Source organism: Crocuta crocuta, unplaced genomic scaffold, assembly GCF_008692635.1.
Source record: "Crocuta crocuta isolate KB4526 unplaced genomic scaffold, BGI_CrCroc_1.0 scaffold323, whole genome shotgun sequence".
Taxonomy (NCBI): Eukaryota; Metazoa; Chordata; class Mammalia; order Carnivora; family Hyaenidae; genus Crocuta; species Crocuta crocuta.
In genome coordinates, this window is record NW_027536465.1 from 710,598 (window position 1) to 728,163 (window position 17,566).

Below are 17,566 nucleotides of genomic sequence, written 5' to 3' on the forward strand. Positions count from 1 at the left end.
AGCCTGTTTACTTTGTCGTCTGTGACTGGGTGGCTCAGGACCATGGGGTGAGTGTGCTCAGGAATTGATAACATTAGGAGCAGAGTGTGAGTTTACTGTGCAATGAAAAAGGAGTTGACATCTCCATGCCTCAGTTCCTGGGTCCTCTCTATCTCCTTGACTCTAATGGAAATTATTATTCAAAGCAAAGTTTTCTGCTAAGCAAATGGTTTATTTATATGAAAAGATCACAGTCCCTAAACTTGTGAGTCTGGGATAGAGTGTTGGGTAGTGATGGTGGTAGGGACGGGCCTGCCCCTACTGTACTTTCAGTATATGTGATTGCTCACTTATGTGTCACCTTGACCAGTCTAAGGGATGCCCAGCGAGCTGGTAAAACACAGTTTCTGGGTGTGTCTGAGTGGAATTTCCAGATAAGACTAGCATTTGAATCCCTAGACTGATTAAAGGTCACCCTCACTAATGTGGGTGGGCCTCATCTAATCCATTAGGGGCTCGAAGAGAACAAAAAAGGCAGGGGAGGGTGAATTTCCTTTTTGCTTGAGTTGGAACATCCTTCTTCTCCTGTCCTCAGACATCAGTGGGCATGGTTTTGGGCTTTTGGACTCCCATAAGGACTGACACCATCAGCCCCCAGTTTTCAGGCCTTTTGATTTAGACAGAATTACACCACCAGCTTTCATGGTTCTGTGCTTGCAGATGGTAGTTGGTGGGCTCTCAGCCCATAATCGCATGAGCCAATTCCTATAATAAATCTCCTCATCTATCTATCTATCTATCTATCTATCTATCTATCTATCTATCATCTATCTATCATCGTCATCATCACCTATCTTATCTATCCTATCTATTATCTATCATCTATCAATCATCTGTCTTATCTACGTATCATCTATCTATCTCTTTATCTACCTGTAATCTCTTTATCTATCTATTATCTATCTATCTATCTATCTATCTATCCGTCTATCTATCTATCTATCTATCTATCTATCATCTCTTTATCTATATAATCTACCATCCCTTTATCAATCAATCTGTCATTTGTCTATCTATCTATCTATCTATCTATCNAGAGAGACATCCCACTTGGCCAGTGATGGTCATCGGCACCAGAGAGCTTGAATGTTCCACTAGACATCCTCAAACCGGGGTTGCCTCCCCACCTGGTTACAGTGTCCTTCCCCAAGGGCCTATAAGGTTAGTTTAGATGAGTTTGAGATGCTTGGGAACAAGATGGACATTGAAGGGATTCAAAGTGACTTACTCCCTTTTCCATTTGTAAATGGCAGACTTGGGCCATCGCGTCTCTACTCCATTTGGGGCAGGTGGGGGCCCCGCAAGGCTAACTAAGTTTTCTTGGATGATGGAACCAGACCCTGCTAATAGTAACATTCATTCAACATCCAGTACTTGCCGGCTGTGGTATGCTGTGGCCCAGTGCCATGGCTTCCTGGCCGGAACTGCAAACTGGCCTTCCTTTCAGCACCTGTGGCTGGAACTGCCCTCCCACCTGAACTTTGGCTTCACTGCCACCCGATAGAAAGTTCCACATCACAGGTAATGAGTGGGCTCTGGGTGGTCCTAAGACATAGTGTAAATAAAAATGTAATTCAAATGCTCTTGAGACAGGTAACACTTTGACTTAATTTCCAAATAACATTCCAGTGACTCCTTTTGGGTTCCACATGGTTTCAGGTGAAGGAAGAGGGGAAGAGAGGCGCCGGACTCTATTCAAACAGGGCACTGAGCATGGGGCCGAAGGAGCTGGGTGCCGGGTCTCTGACTTTGCCAAGTCCTCCACTGCTCCTGCTCTCCCCCCCTCTGCCTTGTCTTCCCTCCCTTCCTTGTAGAAATTTCTGGGAAGCCTGTTTACTTTGTCGTCTGTGACTGGGTGGCTCAGGACCATGGGGTGAGTGTGCTCAGGAATTGATAACATTAGGAGCAGAGTGTGAGTTTACTGTGCAATGAAAAAGGAGTTGACATCTCCATGCCTCAGTTCCTGGGTCCTCTCTATCTCCTTGACTCTAATGGAAATTATTATTCAAAGCAAAGTTTTCTGCTAAGCAAATGGTTTATTTATATGAAAAGATCACAGTCCCTAAACTTGTGAGTCTGGGATAGAGTGTTGGGTAGTGATGGTGGTAGGGACGGGCCTGCCCCTACTGTACTTTCAGTATATGTGATTGCTCACTTATGTGTCACCTTGACCAGTCTAAGGGATGCCCAGCGAGCTGGTAAAACACAGTTTCTGGGTGTGTCTGAGTGGAATTTCCAGATAAGACTAGCATTTGAATCCCTAGACTGATTAAAGGTCACCCTCACTAATGTGGGTGGGCCTCATCTAATCCATTAGGGGCTCGAAGAGAACAAAAAAGGCAGGGGAGGGTGAATTTCCTTTTTGCTTGAGTTGGAACATCCTTCTTCTCCTGTCCTCAGACATCAGTGGGCATGGTTTTGGGCTTTTGGACTCCCATAAGGACTGACACCATCAGCCCCCAGTTTTCAGGCCTTTTGATTTAGACAGAATTACACCACCAGCTTTCATGGTTCTGTGCTTGCAGATGGTAGTTGGTGGGCTCTCAGCCCATAATCGCATGAGCCAATTCCTATAATAAATCTCCTCATCTATCTATCTATCTATCTATCTATCTATCTATCTATCTATCTATCTATCATCTATCTATCTATCATCGTCATCATCACCTATCTTATCTATCCTATCTATTATCTATCATCTATCAATCATCTGTCTTATCTACGTATCATCTATCTATCTCTTTATCTACCTGTAATCTCTTTATCTATCTATTATCTATCTATCTATCTATCTATCTATCCGTCTATCTATCTATCTATCTATCTATCTATCATCTCTTTATCTATATAATCTACCATCCCTTTATCAATCAATCTGTCATTTGTCTATCTATCTATCTATCTATCTATCTATCAATCCTGTAATCTACCATGTCCTATTAGTTCCTTTTCTCTGGAGAACCCTACTACAGTATGTTAGGAAAAATGACCCCAAACCTGTAGACAAAGCCAGTACCATCACTGAGTATTGAACAGCAGGTTCACCCATGCACTGTTCAGTTTACTAAACACATGTTGTTTCACTTTGATATTGATGAAGTGACAGGTGAACACAGAGGTTTTGTCTGGAAGAGATGCGCTTGCTTCTTGGTTTCCTCTGGGATGTAAGCCCCACTGTGTTGGCTCATCCCAGTCAGCTCAGATCTCCCCCTTCCCTGCCCCATCAGGATCTACAACAGTCAGGTGCTATTTCCCTCTCTTCCCCATTTATACCACCCACATTTCTAGCCCCGTGCTTTCCCCCCTGCCTGACATATAAGCCAAAGTAAATCAGCGGATTTTGGAATTTGAAGCTAACTGGGAAAAACACAAATCGTTTACTCCCCATTCCCTGCTACCTCAGATTCGCCAGATGGATAGGCAGAAATACAGGGATTTTACCACACATGCAACGGAGTTCAAGCTAATTGTATTTCACTTGCAAAAAGATGTTAAGCCTCAGTTGACATCTGGGTTTCACAGCATATTTCACCTCGTTCTTCCCCTCTTAAAGTAGTAAGATTGATTTCTGTTACAATAAGGAAGACTTCATCTAATGACAGAAAGTTAATTTGATTTTGATCGGAGAAAGTTCTATGGCCTTTCAGCTCTTTATTTTGTTTAAATTGTTGATTTATATAGAAATAGTGGCCCATTATTGCTGTAGAGCACATCCTGATTCCTGGCTAATTATAGTGGAGATTTCTGGAGCAGGAGTTCCATTCTTTCCCACAAAGTCAAATGATCACGATCTCCTTCTGATACACAAACACCACATAGACTGTTTCTCCAGTATCACATATTCAGAAGGGCAACAACCCCTAATATCACCTTTTAGGAAAGGTCGCTGTGGCATTCAATGATCCTTTCTATATTTGAGAACTCTCAAAGATAGGTGGAAGATAGAATCTGACTCTCACTTCTGAGACCACTGATTGGAGGTCCTAGGGGTCTGTAAGATACAAGTGTGGCTGTAGGGAGGCAGCTGGGGCTCAGTTCATTAAGTGTCCGACTCTTGATACCTCACAGTCTGTGAGATCGAGCCCTGCCTCAGGCTCTGTGATGACAGCTTGGAGCTTGCTTGGGATTCTCTCTCTCCCCCTTTCTCTGCCTGCTCCCCACCCCCGCTTGCTCTATTTCTCTCAAAATAAAGAAATAAACATTTTAAAAATTAAGAAATAAACAAATGGAGATGCAGGCTTTCAGGGGATGAAACAGATCCGTGCTGAATGTAGCATTGATGGATGTACAACAGCGATGTTGCCAACTAGGTGGATTTCCTGCCTAAGGCTTGAACTTCAGGGAATGATGGAAAGGTGTAGGATCACTCTGACATTATATGTGGTTGGATGCTATAGAGGGTGGCACAGTGGCTGGTGTAGGTGGCTTTGTCTCACAGCTGAGCAGTGCCAAATGCTCAGGGGCAGCAGCGCTGGCCACCGCAGTGGACGATGCTCAAAGGCGATGTGCCCTGTAGCGGCAGCCTTCAAGACCATTTTTGTGGTAAGGGTTCCACTGTGCTGGCCATCCTTGAGTCCTGTCCCAGCTGGGTTCATGAGGCTTCTCTTCTACTTCATGAGCTACCAGACACCTTTCTAACAAATTCCTTTTCTGCTGAAGTTAAGGACTCTAATTTGTACGGCAGCCTTGACATCTTTATTCCTTAAGCTGTAGACCAGGGGGTTCAGCATGGGGATCATAATGGTGTAGAACACAGAAAGGGTTTTGTTATAGGATGAAGCACTTTCAGGGTTGGGTTGGACATATACAAAGAACACAGACCCATAGAAGAGGGAGAGGGCAGTGAGGTGGGAGGCACAAGTGGAGAAAGCTTTGCGTTGGGCCTCCAGGGACCTCATCCTACAAATTGTGACCAGGATGAAGGCATAAGAGATCAAGATGGCTGAGACTGTGGGGACAGTGACCAAAGCAGAAAGGCAAAGCAGGATGATGTTGGCCACCGTGGTGTCTGCGCAGGCCAGTTGGAGCACGGGGGGGATGTCACAGAAGAAATGATCGATGATGTTGGGACCACAGTAGGGCAAGATGAAGGCATTCCCTGTCTGCAGAGCTGAAACGAACACCCCCACAGCATAGGTGACCATTACCAGCTGGATGCACAAGCGCTTGGACACGATGGTGTGGTAGAGGAGGGGGTGGCAGATGGCCACAAATCGGTCATAGGCCATTATGGCCAAGAGCAGGCATTCGCCTGTGCCATGGAGGATCATGAAGGCCATCTGGACCACACAGCCTGCGAACGAGATGGACTGATCCGTGGTGAGGAAGCTGATCAGCAGCCTGGGCGTGAACACGGAGGAATTGCAGATGTCCAGGAAGGAGAGCACGCTCAGGAGGAAGTACATGGGGGTGTGCAGGGCAGAGCTGGCACGGATCAGCTCTATCATGCCCAGGTTGCCCACCAATGTCACAGCGTAGATCATCAGGAAGATGGCAAAGAGGAGTTGTTTTTGGTCAGCCTGGTCTGTGAGGCCCAGCAGGATAAATCTTGTCACTGTGGTGTGATTCTGCCCGGATGCCATCCCACTGGTGTGTTACCCACAAGACAATGGATGCAGGGAGGAGAAACAAGAATGTTAACATTCTCAGCAAAGAGGTAGCCTTTAACATCTTCTGCCACGGAAGAACCGCGTGCATCTCCGAGTAGCAGACTGGCCCCCAAACTCCACGTCAGTCCCATCATGTCACCCTCACGTCGAGGTACTGAAGGTCCTCTGTACCCCTTAGGATAATGTCTACATTCTTCAGTTTGCCACAGGTCCTCGGTGACGCCTCCATGCTACCCTGCACTCAGCTTGCAACTCTGAACAACTTACTTCTACAAACACACCGGGTTCCTGCAAATGTCTGTGCCCGTTCACATTCTATATTTTCTTGTTGGAATGTCCTTTGGTGTCTCTAAACCCAGCTTAGAGGTCTGTCCCCTTCCTCTCTCCCTTGACTTTCTCAGATGCTCCTTTACGTGACATGACACTATATATTTTTAAAATTTTTTAAATGTTTTATTTATTTCTAAGAGAGAGTGAGACAGTGTGAGCAGGGGGCATCAGAGAGAGAGGGAGACACAGAATCTGACACAGGCTCCAGGCTCTGAGCTGTCAGCACAGAGTCCGACGCGGGGCTCAAACCCATGAACCGTGAGATCATGACCTGAGCCGAAGTCGGACGCTTAACCGACTGAGGCACCCAGGCACCCCTTAATATTAAAAATAAAATTTCTATTCATCTTTCCTTTTGACTCTTTAAAAAAGTTTTTTAATGTTTATTTTTAATAGAGAGACACAGAATGTGAGCAGGGGAGGGGCAGATAGAGAAGGAGACACAGAATCCAAAGCAGGCTCCAGGCTCTGAGCTGTCAGCACAGAGCCCAACGCAGGGCTTAAACTCATGAACTGTGAGATCATGACCTGAGCCAAAGTCAGACGCTTAACTGAGTGAGCCACCGGGTGCCCCTCTTGCTGGACTTTCTTACTTCTAGTAGCAGGAGAGTGACTTCATATCTCAGTAATTTATGCCCTGGTATCTATCAAGTGCTGGTGTCCATGAATAAATATAAATTCTCAATTAGAGAAAATCTTTCTCATTCAGGTAATGGCAACAGGATCCTTTAAGTTGTTTTGGCCAAAACCATTTTTGGCTACTTTTTTTCTTCACCCCTCATTGAACCGCTCAGCAAATCACATGGGTTCTACCTTCAAAATATGTACCAGCTTCCCACTCATTCTTTGCAAGACACCCTCACAGCTTGCTTGGATTAATGCCACTGCTCTTAGCTGGTGTCCTGCTTCCCGATTCCGAGGAGAAGCCAGGGCAAGCCTGTCACCACACAAGGGAAATGCAGATTGCTCACAATGGCTCTGTGAGCCTGGCCACGACTCTGTCCCTTCCTTGCACTTCTCTGTCCTCTGCTCCACTCTTCTCTCTTGCTTATCCTCCTCCAGCGACTCATGCCTCCTCGGCCTTCTTAGGACCGGCAGGTGTGATTCAGGGTGTCTGCATCACTGTCCCTGCCCCTCCGAGCACTCTCCCCCCACGTAGCCACAGAGCTCCTTGCCTCCTTTCCTTTAAGTTCAGGCTCAGATGTCACCTGCATGTGAGGCCCTCCCTAAGCATCTTATTTACAATGAAACCCTGCCCTACGCCAGCACTCACTGTCTCTCTTCTCTGTTTCCTTTTTCTCCGCAGAGGACTTTTTCTCTTCTAATATGCAGCCTACACCTGTCTTCTCGCTGCTGCCTCCGATCTCTGTCTTGATAATTGGATGCAAGAACCACGGAGCCAGGCATGTCTGTCAGTTTTGTTTGTTGCTGTATCTCCAGCGACTGACACATAGTAGGCTCGCAGTAAACAATTGAGTGGGGGGTAGAGAAGCTGTAAAGAAGATAGAGTCTCTTCGAGGCACATCAGGCTGCCAAGAGAACAGATACTGCACAGATGGGTCGGTTCAGAATTCTCTTTGCCCAAATCAGGTGGTAAAAATTAGGGAAGGATTATATGGAAACAATTGGAGGATGATGCCCTGTGAAACCCAGAGCCGCTGAAAACTGGTGCCTCTAGTGCCTTAGAGTCACAGCAGCAGAACCTGACCATAGGATGCCTTTCAGCCATTTACCATGCAAGGTGGGCTGAATGCCCGGGGCTGGATTTCCAGTCCTGCAGTTTGGGCCCAAATCTCTGAATCATAGCCCTCATCTTAAATCTCTGTCAATCATAACTTTTTAATTCCAGCTGTGGAGGCCTTAGGGTGATTCTTTTCAGATGGGTGTATGCTTTGCAGCCTATACTGATAATTATGGTAAGATCTCTTTATAAGATGATACATATTTTGTAACAATTATATTTAATATGAACTTGAATATGCATTTGAATATATACATATTAATATATGATTTGAGGTGGTTATACTGGTTAGGAGTATCCTCAAGGCACTTGGATAGCTCAGTTGGTTAAGCATCCAACTTAGGCTCAGGTCAAGATCTTAATGGTTCGTGTGTTCGAGCCCCACATCAGGCTCTCTGCTCTCAGCACAGAGCCCACTTCAGATCCTCTGTCCCTCTCTCTCTCTACCCTAGCACCCTACTTCGGCTCAGGTCACAATCTTGTGATTCATGGCTTTGATCCTCGCATTGGGCTCTGTGCTGAAAGCTCAGAGCCTGGAGCCTGTTTCAGATTCTGTGTCTCCCTCTCTCTGCCCCTTTCCTGCTCTGTCTCTGTCTCAAAAATAAATAAATTTTAAAAAATGAATAAGCTGAATTTATTTTTGATTCTGTTAAAATGCAGAGGAACATCTGAGTTATTAAATGTATAGGTTTTGATTTAGTAATTTTGAGGAGTTGTTTAAACGCTTATGAAGTCTTCTGAAGAGCTTGGGAAATCAGGTGCATGAAATTTGTGATTGTGGTTTAGAAAGTTTAAGAGCATGTAATTAATTGTATTTATTTTTATTATTTTTATTACTTAAAAATGTTTATTTTTCAGAGAGAGAGAGAGAAAAAGAGAGAGAGAGAGAGAAAAAGAGAGAGAGAGAGAGAGAGAGTGAGCACAAGCAGGGAATGGGGAGAGAGAGGGGAGACAGAGAATCCAAAGTAGGCTCCAGGCTCCCAGCTGTCAGCACAGAGCCGACGCAGCCCGAACCCATGAACCATGAAATCACGACCTGAGCAGAATCAGAGGCCTAACCAACTGAGCCACCCAGGTGCGCCAATCATATTTATAAATAGTGTTTAAATGTTTAGGAGAATTTGCTTCTATAGATTTTTTGTGTATGTGACTTTGAATTGTTTATGAGAATTTGATTGTAAACTGTGCTTAAATTAATTGAGGGAATTTGTTAAATTTAGAGGCTAAGGAAATATTAACCAAGGATCAAGTGTGATTGTTTTAAATTTTAACAAACATTACTAGATCTAAAATTCAATTGATTAAATTTGAGAATTGCATTTAATGGCCTAAGGAAAACTAAGTTCTAAATTTACAACTTAAAATATTGTAATCAAGGGGCGCCTGGGTGGCTTAGTTGGTTAAGTGTCCGACTTCTGCTTAGGTCATGATCTCGCGGTTTGTGGGTTCGGGCCCCGCGTCGGGCTCTGTGCTGACTGCCAGCTCAGAGCCTGGAGCCTGTTTCAGTCTGTGACTCTCTCTCTCTCTGACCCTCCCCTGCTCACGCTGTCTCTCTCTCTCTCTCCTAGAAATAAATAAAACATTAAAAAAAATATTGTAATCAATTAACAAATGGCTTTAGATAATCCACAAAGGATTTGGACATCACAAAAAGTCACTTGTGGGGCACCTGGGTGGCTCAGTCAGTTGAGCATCTGACTCTTGATTTTGGTTCAGGTCGTGATCCCAGGGTCATGAGATTGAGCTCCACCTCATACTCCATGCCGAGTGTGGAGCCTGATTGAGATTCTCTTTCTTTCTCTGTCCCTCCCCCGCTCATGCATGCGCACATGTGCCCCCACACTCTCTCTAAAATAAAACAAACAAACAAATATTTGTTGAACCTCTGCTCTGTCCTATTCTATAGGCTAGGCACTCCCTTATCTCATTTGAGAACCGAGTAACCTGCTTATGGTCACAAAAGGATGAACGGATATTTGAACTTGAATGACAATGTGGACAACATTTGGCAGAATCCTCTAGTCATTGGGTAAGGGTCATAGCCGGAGGAAACAGAATAAATAACTAGAGAAATAAATAAGCTGGAGAAATTACTTAATGAAAATTAAGAGATCAACTAGGGTAACCAGAACAGTAAAAGCCAGTAATTCAGCCAACCCAAATCAGATGTTTAAACCAGAAAAAACTCAGGAGAACAGAACATGTTCTAAGTGCATCATGATGTCCTTACAGCCAGGCTTGTTAGGGGAAGTCATTGCTCTCCCATCTGCGGTTCTGGACCACAGATTCAGACTCAGCCATCCAATTGTGACTCAGGTGTACAGAACTTCTTCCACCTGCAGAGACCTCTTGCCCTGAGTGGCTGGGTCTCTTGAATCCCACAAGGCGAATCGGGACCCCCAGAGCCCCCAGACTCTGAATGTACACCTTTTGTAGCTTCCATGCTCCTGGAACACTGGCACAGTGGAAACACAAGGCAATGCTATTCTGATCCCTGTTCTAAGAACCAAGTCTACTCGGGACTCATCAAGACAGTTTTTTTTTTAATGTTTTATTTATTTCTGAGAGAGAGAGAGAGAGAGACAGTGTGAGCAGAGGATGGTCGGAGAGAGAGGGAGACACAGAATGTGAAGCAGGCTCCAGACTGAGTTGTCAGCACAGAGCCCGATGAGGGGCTCGAACCCACGAACTGTGAGATCATGACCTGAGCCGAAGTCAGACGCTTAACTGACTGAGCCACCCAGGCGCCCCTCATCAAGACAGTTCTTGAAAGTGTTTGTTGAATGAGTCAATTTCGTTGAATTTTTGGGTGGATGAAGGTGTAGAAAGAACAGGGAGATTATCTTTCAATTTTACTTTTTGTCTTTTCGAGTGGGAAATATATAGCAGTTGTACCAAAGTCAGAAAGGACTACACTGAAAATAAGTCCTCATTCTGCCTGCTTCCTTCTGATTCCCCAGGCACTCAGTTCTCTGCCTCAGAAACTACCAGTGTCTTAACCGTATCTTTCCATGGTTAGTCATCCCTTATATAAGCAATGTATGAGCCTATATTTTCTCCTCTTTTTAAAAAGATACAAATGGTAACCAACTATACATATTGTTCTGTACCTTGTTTCTCTGTTTTATTCAACAACTTATTTTGGGAATCTTTCCGGTACAGTAATTAAGGACTGCCTATGTTTCTGGACCGAAGGCTGCATGACGTTACGTTGTATAATACTGGAGCAGTTCCCCACTGAGGGACATTTTAATTGTGGCCACTCTTTTACAGTTACCAACCAACAGGCACCGAACTTAAAGCGATTTCCAATTCAGAGCGCAGAGGCCCTCAACAAAAGATATTCACATTCACCTGTGGCTTGGCTTTCCTGCTGGACTTTTCACTGTTTTCTTTTGCGGGGAGAAGAAAAGTGGCCGTACACAGGGGCGCCCTGCCTAGCTTTCCCTTGCCTCTTTTTCTTTTTCTCTCCCTCAGATGGGACAGATGCTCACAAGCTATGGTCACTGATCTTTAGCACCTGTCACACCTGCAGCTTCGACCTTGCTGGGTGCTGCTTAGAAATGCAGAACCTGGTTCCACCCAGGCCAGCTACTGAATGGGATTTGCATTTTAAGCAGATCAGCAACTGACTTCTATTCTGGTTTCGTCTGAGACATGCTGAGGAGCAGCCTGCAGTCTGAGTGGATTGAGCTCATGTGCCAGCTGGATGCCTGGGGAGAGGGGCAGAGGGGAGGAGGCTCCTGGTCCCTAATTGTGAAACTCCCTCACAGGGACCTCTGTGTTGAGGCTGATCCTGAAAGTGACTGCACAGTTGGTGTGAATGTCTGGCAGTGACTTGGAAGGGCTGACAGTGCAAGTGTCTTTGAAGACAGGGGACTTGCTGAAGGAGAGAGCCCTTGAGAAGCAGACAGTCTTCCTTCCCGCCAGGATACAGGGATATGAGATGGCACCCCGGCCACGGAGAGCCCCCTTCCTTGTACAGGAGGAAACTCACGGTCTGTCCTCTGTATAGGATATTGAAGTTTCCTTTTTTTTTTTTTTTTAAAGATGTTTTTATGGGGGCGCCTGGGTGGCTTAGTCGGTTAAGCGTCCGACTTTCGCTTAGGTCATGATCTCGCGGTTTGTGGGTTCGAGCCCCGCGTCGGGCTCTGTGCTGACTGCCAGCTCAGAGCCTGGAGCCTGTTTCAGTCTGTGACTCCCTCTCTCTCTGACCCTCCCCTGCTCACGCTGTCTCTCTCTCTCTCTCTCTCTCTCTCTCTCCTAGAAATAAATAAAACATTTAAAAAAAAAAAAATAAAGATGTTTTTATGTAAGTGGATGGAAAAGACAAATGGAACTTAATAACCAAGCCTCACTGATGGGATCTCAAGAGACAAGTTATTGATCCAGAGACCCGGCCAGACCCAGGAATACGTGCAGACTTTGAATTGCTGGCGTTGAGGACCCAACTCCAGGGAGAATGACGAACCAGTTGGAGCACAGAGAGATTCCATCTCTCTTCCTCCACCCACCCCCAACCATTCCAGACTGTACCATCAAAAGTTGAAACTTTCACTGCCTTTGAGAAGGGGTTTCTTCCATCCACTCCTGGCTCCTGGGGCTGGTGGCTTGTTTTGGGGAAGCCTCCTACCAGGGAGGAACAGGGGGCATCCTATTGGCCTGGTCTGGATTTGAATCCCATTGCCAGCCATGACTGGTTTTGCGACCTTGGGCAAGTTATTTAACTTCCCTCAGTTTTGTCTCCTGCAAAGTGGAAATGACAGTGCCAACCCGCGGGGCTGCTGTGAAGATTACATGAGATGATGGGTTTGAAGTGTTTGTCGGCATGTATGGTAGAGAAGAACAATCTAATGTTTGTTACAATTTCTAAATTTTTTTTTTTTTACCGTTTATTTATTTTTGAGAGACAGAAAGAGATAGAGTATGAACAGAGGAGGGGCAGAGAGAGAGGGAGACACAGAATCTGAAGCAGGTTCCGGTCTCTGAGCCGTCAGCACAGAGCCCGATGCTGGACTCGAACTCACAAACTACAAGATCATGACCTCAGCTGAAGTTGGATGTTTAACAGACTGAGCCACCCAGGCGCTCTGCTTGTTATAATTTCTAAATGGGGACTTGAGGGGATGGGGAGAGAAGGGAAGCCAGGGAGAAGAGGTGGGGATCTCCTGGGAGCACACTGACCTGTGGAGAAGCCGGGACCATCTCCCTCTGAGCCCCGCTCCTGGAGTCCCCTGGCGTGATTTTCCCTCCCTGTGGCGTTGTCTGCCTCAGTCCAGCTCCAGAGGCAGGGGCTCTCAGCAGTCAGTCCTGGCAGACTTTTGGATCTCTCCTCACTAGGAAGGCTTATCTGGCCTTCCCCCCTGGGCCTGTGAGAATTGCCTCATTTTAGACTGTTCCAGGCGCTGAGCAGGAAGCCACTGACGGGCAGTCCAGGACGCTCAGGGAGCAATGCCTGGGGACGCAGCCCCTGTTGATATGTGAGGTCTGGGACCCACGGTGGGGGGGACGGAGCTCTGGGTACAGGGCTGACCCTCCTCATTTACCAAGTCTCTCCCTTGAGGGCCTCTCCTTAAGTTTAATGAGTATGAAGACTTTCACAGAAACCCGCTCACACAAATCACCTTCCTGGGGGCTTGAGGCAATTAATTTCCCCCTCATTAAGAGTAGAGAGGTTGTTAGTGATCTTTTTCCTCTTTCTCCTAAGACTTGAGACCTAATAAGGTTCACTATTATAATTTTTTTTTCTGATGCCCCAGAAAAGCACCGGCAATAATAATGGCAACTGACATTTGTACGGTTTAGCCATAGCTTGCTTCGGTGTTACCTTATTTTATCTCCAGACAAACCCTCAGAGGTCTACATTTGGTGGAGGGGGAAACAGAGGGCCAGCGAAGTGACATGATCAGTTCAGGGCTCATGGCTGGAAAGAGGCACAGTCGGGACCAGAGCCAGATCTCCGTCTGGCCTTGGGTCTCTGTTTCCTCCCTGAGCTCCCAGCCTCCAGACATTGGGCTGGCTTGACGGTACTTGGTATTAGTGGTCTGCCCTGGAGAAATAATCCAAATGGGTTCCAGGAGAGGTGGGAGCAGATCCAATGTCACACCCTGTGCCCTACTATCACCATCCTTGGTGACATCGTCCATTCCTGCCCTGTACATCGGCGGTAGGTTCTGATAACAGGACTCTTACCATTTCCCCCCCAGACTGTGTCCCCTGCAGGACTGGAATCTGGGTGTCATCAGACTTGGAGGCTGTTGGCGAGTCCCAAGTGGATTGACGGCAGCCTGGCTCCCAAACATCCCTTCCCCCTCCCTTCCCCCACTTTCCCTTCCTTCCCCCCTATTTCTCTTCATGTTCTCATCCGCCCCCATCTGGGGACCTCATTCACACCGCATTCTTTGTGAATGTCACCTCCTGGACTGACTGTGGTTCTGACTTAGACCTGTCCTTATCACGGGCTTGGGATGCCTCCCCGTAGGTCCAGCCCCCCCTTTTTTTCCCTCACAGCTGCTGCTCCTGAGTTTGTCTCCCGCCACCTGAGACATCCCACCTCTCATTCCCTGTGAATTATGTGGCTTTACTTCCTATAGCTTCCTGTTTGGCTGCAGGTATGATGAGTCATGCCTTAGTGGCTCAGAGGTGTGACAGGGCTTGACTTTATCTTGAGGATCAGGTTGAACATCCTTCTGGCAGAGGGACCTGTAATGCATGTTTGTTTATTTAAGAATAATTCTATCAGGGGCGCCTGGGTGGCTCAGTCAGTTAAACGTCCAACTTTGACTCAGGTCATGATCTCGCAGTTCGTGGGTTCGAGCCCCGTGTCAGGCTCTGTGCTGACAGCTCAGAGCCTGAAGCCTGCTTCAGTTTCTGTGTCTCCCTTTCTCTGTCCCTCCCTTGCTCATACTCTGTCTCTCTCTCTCTGTCAAAAATTAACTAACATTAAAAAAAAAGAGGGGTGCCTGAGTGGGTCAGTCCATTGGGCATCCAACTTTGGCTCAGGTCGTGGTGTCACAGTTAGTGGGTTTGAGCCCCACGGTGGGCTCTGTGCTGACAGCTCGAGGCCTGGAGCCCATTTCAGATTGTGTGTCTCCCTTTGTCTGCCCTTCCCCTGCTTGCACTCTGTCTCTTGCTCTGTCTCAAAAATAAAGAAACATTAAAAAAAAAAGAATAATTCTATCATAGGAGCTCCTGGGTGGCTCAGTTAAGCAACTGACTCTTGGTTTCAGCTCAGGGCAGGATCTCACAATTTGTGAGTTCAAGCCCCATATCAGGCTCTGCTCTGACAGCATGTAGCCTGCTTGAGATTCTCTCCCTCTCTCTCTGCCCCTCCCCTGCTCATGCTGTCTCTCTAAATAAATAAATAAATAAAATAATTCTGTCATAGAAGGTAAGAGAAGCTATGTCAACTATACTTCAATTGAAACGAATAAACACCCAACCTCGCCTTTCCTTGATCTTGGACTTCCAGTGTCTGGAACTATGAGAATAAAAAGTTCTGTTGTTTAAGCCAAAAGAAAAAAGAAAGAAAAGAGAAACTCAGTATAGAGCCAGAGAGCTTGTGAGAAGGGAAGCAGAGAGTACATCTGATGAACATTTATAGGAAGGCACAAAAGGGCGGAGAAGCAGCACATATTTATAAGGCACCTGAGGAGTGTCACAAGGCACTCAGTATTCATGAGGTCTTAAATCGGCCCCCTTGGGTCATGTCCATTTTGGGCTCCACTCATTCTCTGCCCAGGACGTATGGACAAAAGGCGCGGCTGCTCAGCCCTTCACTGGTGCGTTATGGCTCCTGACCAGGCACATTTGCTCCTGAATCTTCCTCTGCACCTGATGACTCCAGATGCCTTCCTCCTGACTCTCTCTGTTTGTCTTCAACTCCATGTTCTCATGACCAGTAGGGAAGCTGACGGCAGACAAAGAGAACATGAGAGTGACAGAGGGATGCAGGCATACCCACATGCACACGCATACACACACACTGGCACACACACACGTGTGCACACGGGGCACACGCACACACATATGCACATGCACACATTGGGCACACACATACACACAAACACACATTAGCACACACATATACACATGCACACGTATACACAGAGCACATGCACACACACACATTGAGCACACGTGCATGCATACACACATGCACACACACACATAGGGCACACACACACAGGACCCACATAGTGTGGTTTTTCCATCCTGTCTGAATTGTTACATAAATATGTCTCTTTCCTCTCACTTCTCCCTGTATTTTGTAATCGATTTAACAAGCCATTCTTTCTGAACATCTGGATTTGCTCCTTGAGCCTTTCTGCTCAGTCGCTTCGCTGCAGGTGCACGAGAATCCTGCCATTGCACCAAGGTGATTTCCCATGTGGCAAGTCCACTTTAGACCCATCTAATAAGCCATAGAAGGTTCTGTCCCACCCGTGGTTTTATGAGGGGGCGTGGAGATGAGACGGCTTGGAACACGAAGGAGGTAGGCAAAGGCAGCTTCAGGGAGGAGGGAGTGAGGTCAGAAGCAAATCCTGAGCTCTCTGCCCCAAGTTTGCTTGTGGGACCGTTTGTCATGGCTTGGCCACGCATCTCTTTGTGGGACCTCTGCCCGGATTCTCCTTCAGTTTCTCCATCCACCTCCAGCCCAGTGCCTATAATCTCAGGTGCTTCTCATTCTAATGAATTCTCTGCTCTGAATCTGAGAAGCTGCCTCTCTCTCTGTGTTGGGTTCCCTGAGGCAGGGTCTGCGGACTCCATGAGCCAGCAAGGAGGGACCGCAGCGAGGATGCTGCTCCAAGGTGAAGCCGTCCAGGTTGGGCCCCCTCTTCCCCTGCTTTTGGAGGCCCTTCATTTCCGGCCACACTTGAGGCAAAACAGAGTTTTGTTAGGCAGGCAGCTTGTTTCTGTTGGGGAAATCCAGTCTCAAGGCTCCTGAAGCCGGGATGGGACACTCGGGTAGTGAGATTTGGAGAAGGCTTGGAAAAGGCGGTGGATGCACTCTGGAGGGACCCACAAGCCCCCTCTGCAGGGTCCTGTGGATCCTGACTATCCACCTGCCATCAGACATCACCGTTCCCTTCCTCAAACTTCCCACTCATGGCTATGTGCTACTGCTTTGAGTATTGATCTGGTGTCCAGTGGCCTTGCTCAACTCCCCGCAGTTCATCTGCAGGCTCCTTTGGGTTTTATAAATACACACCCACATCATCTGCAAATAATGGCTGTTTTATTTCAATATTTATTACAATGGCTTGGACCTCCAACACAATATTGAATAGAATTGTGCTAGTGGACAAACTTGTCTCCTTCTTGATCTCAGGAGAAGCGCCTTCAATATATTATTACCATCAAGTACAGTGTTTGCTGTGGTCTGATGGTTTTTGGTGTTGGGAGATATATTTCATCAGATTAAGGAACTGTCTTTTTATTTCTAACTTGCTAGAATTTAAAATTTAAATGTAGATTTAAAAGGGAGCACAAATAAACATTAAATGTTATCAAGAATGTTTTTCTACATTTACTTAGGTGATCATACAGTTTTTCTATATTCTAAAAATGTGGTCACTTACATTGATTTATATTTAAACATCAAATGAGTCTTGATTATATTCCCAGGAATAAATTCAAGAATTAATCCAGGGATACAATTTTGAGATGTATAACCCTTCAGAGATATCACTGGATTTAATACGTCAACATTTTTCTTATGGCTTTTGCATCTATTATCATGAGAGAGATTGAATGAACTTTTCTTATGTGTTCTTGCGTTATTATGGATTCAGGGTAGCTGGCTTCCTTTTTTTTTTTTTTTTTTTTTTTTTTGTGTGTGTTTGTG

The 17,566-nt window shown here is 46.2% G+C and overlaps 2 protein-coding genes across 8 annotated transcripts in view; one reads left to right on the plus strand and one right to left on the minus strand.

Annotated features, from left to right (window-relative positions):
• The window catches only part of OR6Q1 (olfactory receptor family 6 subfamily Q member 1), a 73,609-nt gene that overhangs the window by 12,143 nt on the left and 43,900 nt on the right, over nt 1–17,566 (plus strand). The window lies entirely within an intron of this gene.
• LOC144218887 (olfactory receptor 5G9-like) lies at nt 2,991–10,234 on the minus strand. Its single transcript, XM_077748869.1, has one exon. It carries the CDS (start codon nt 5,619–5,621, stop codon nt 4,674–4,676), a length of 948 nt encoding a protein of 315 aa, XP_077604995.1. The 5' UTR covers nt 5,622–10,234; the 3' UTR covers nt 2,991–4,673.

Bases quoted from the DNA above. Each gene is read 5' to 3' on its own strand.
- LOC144218887 (XM_077748869.1), bottom strand. From the start codon at position 5,621: ATGGCATCCGGGCAGAATCACACCACAGTGACAAGATTTATCCTGCTG.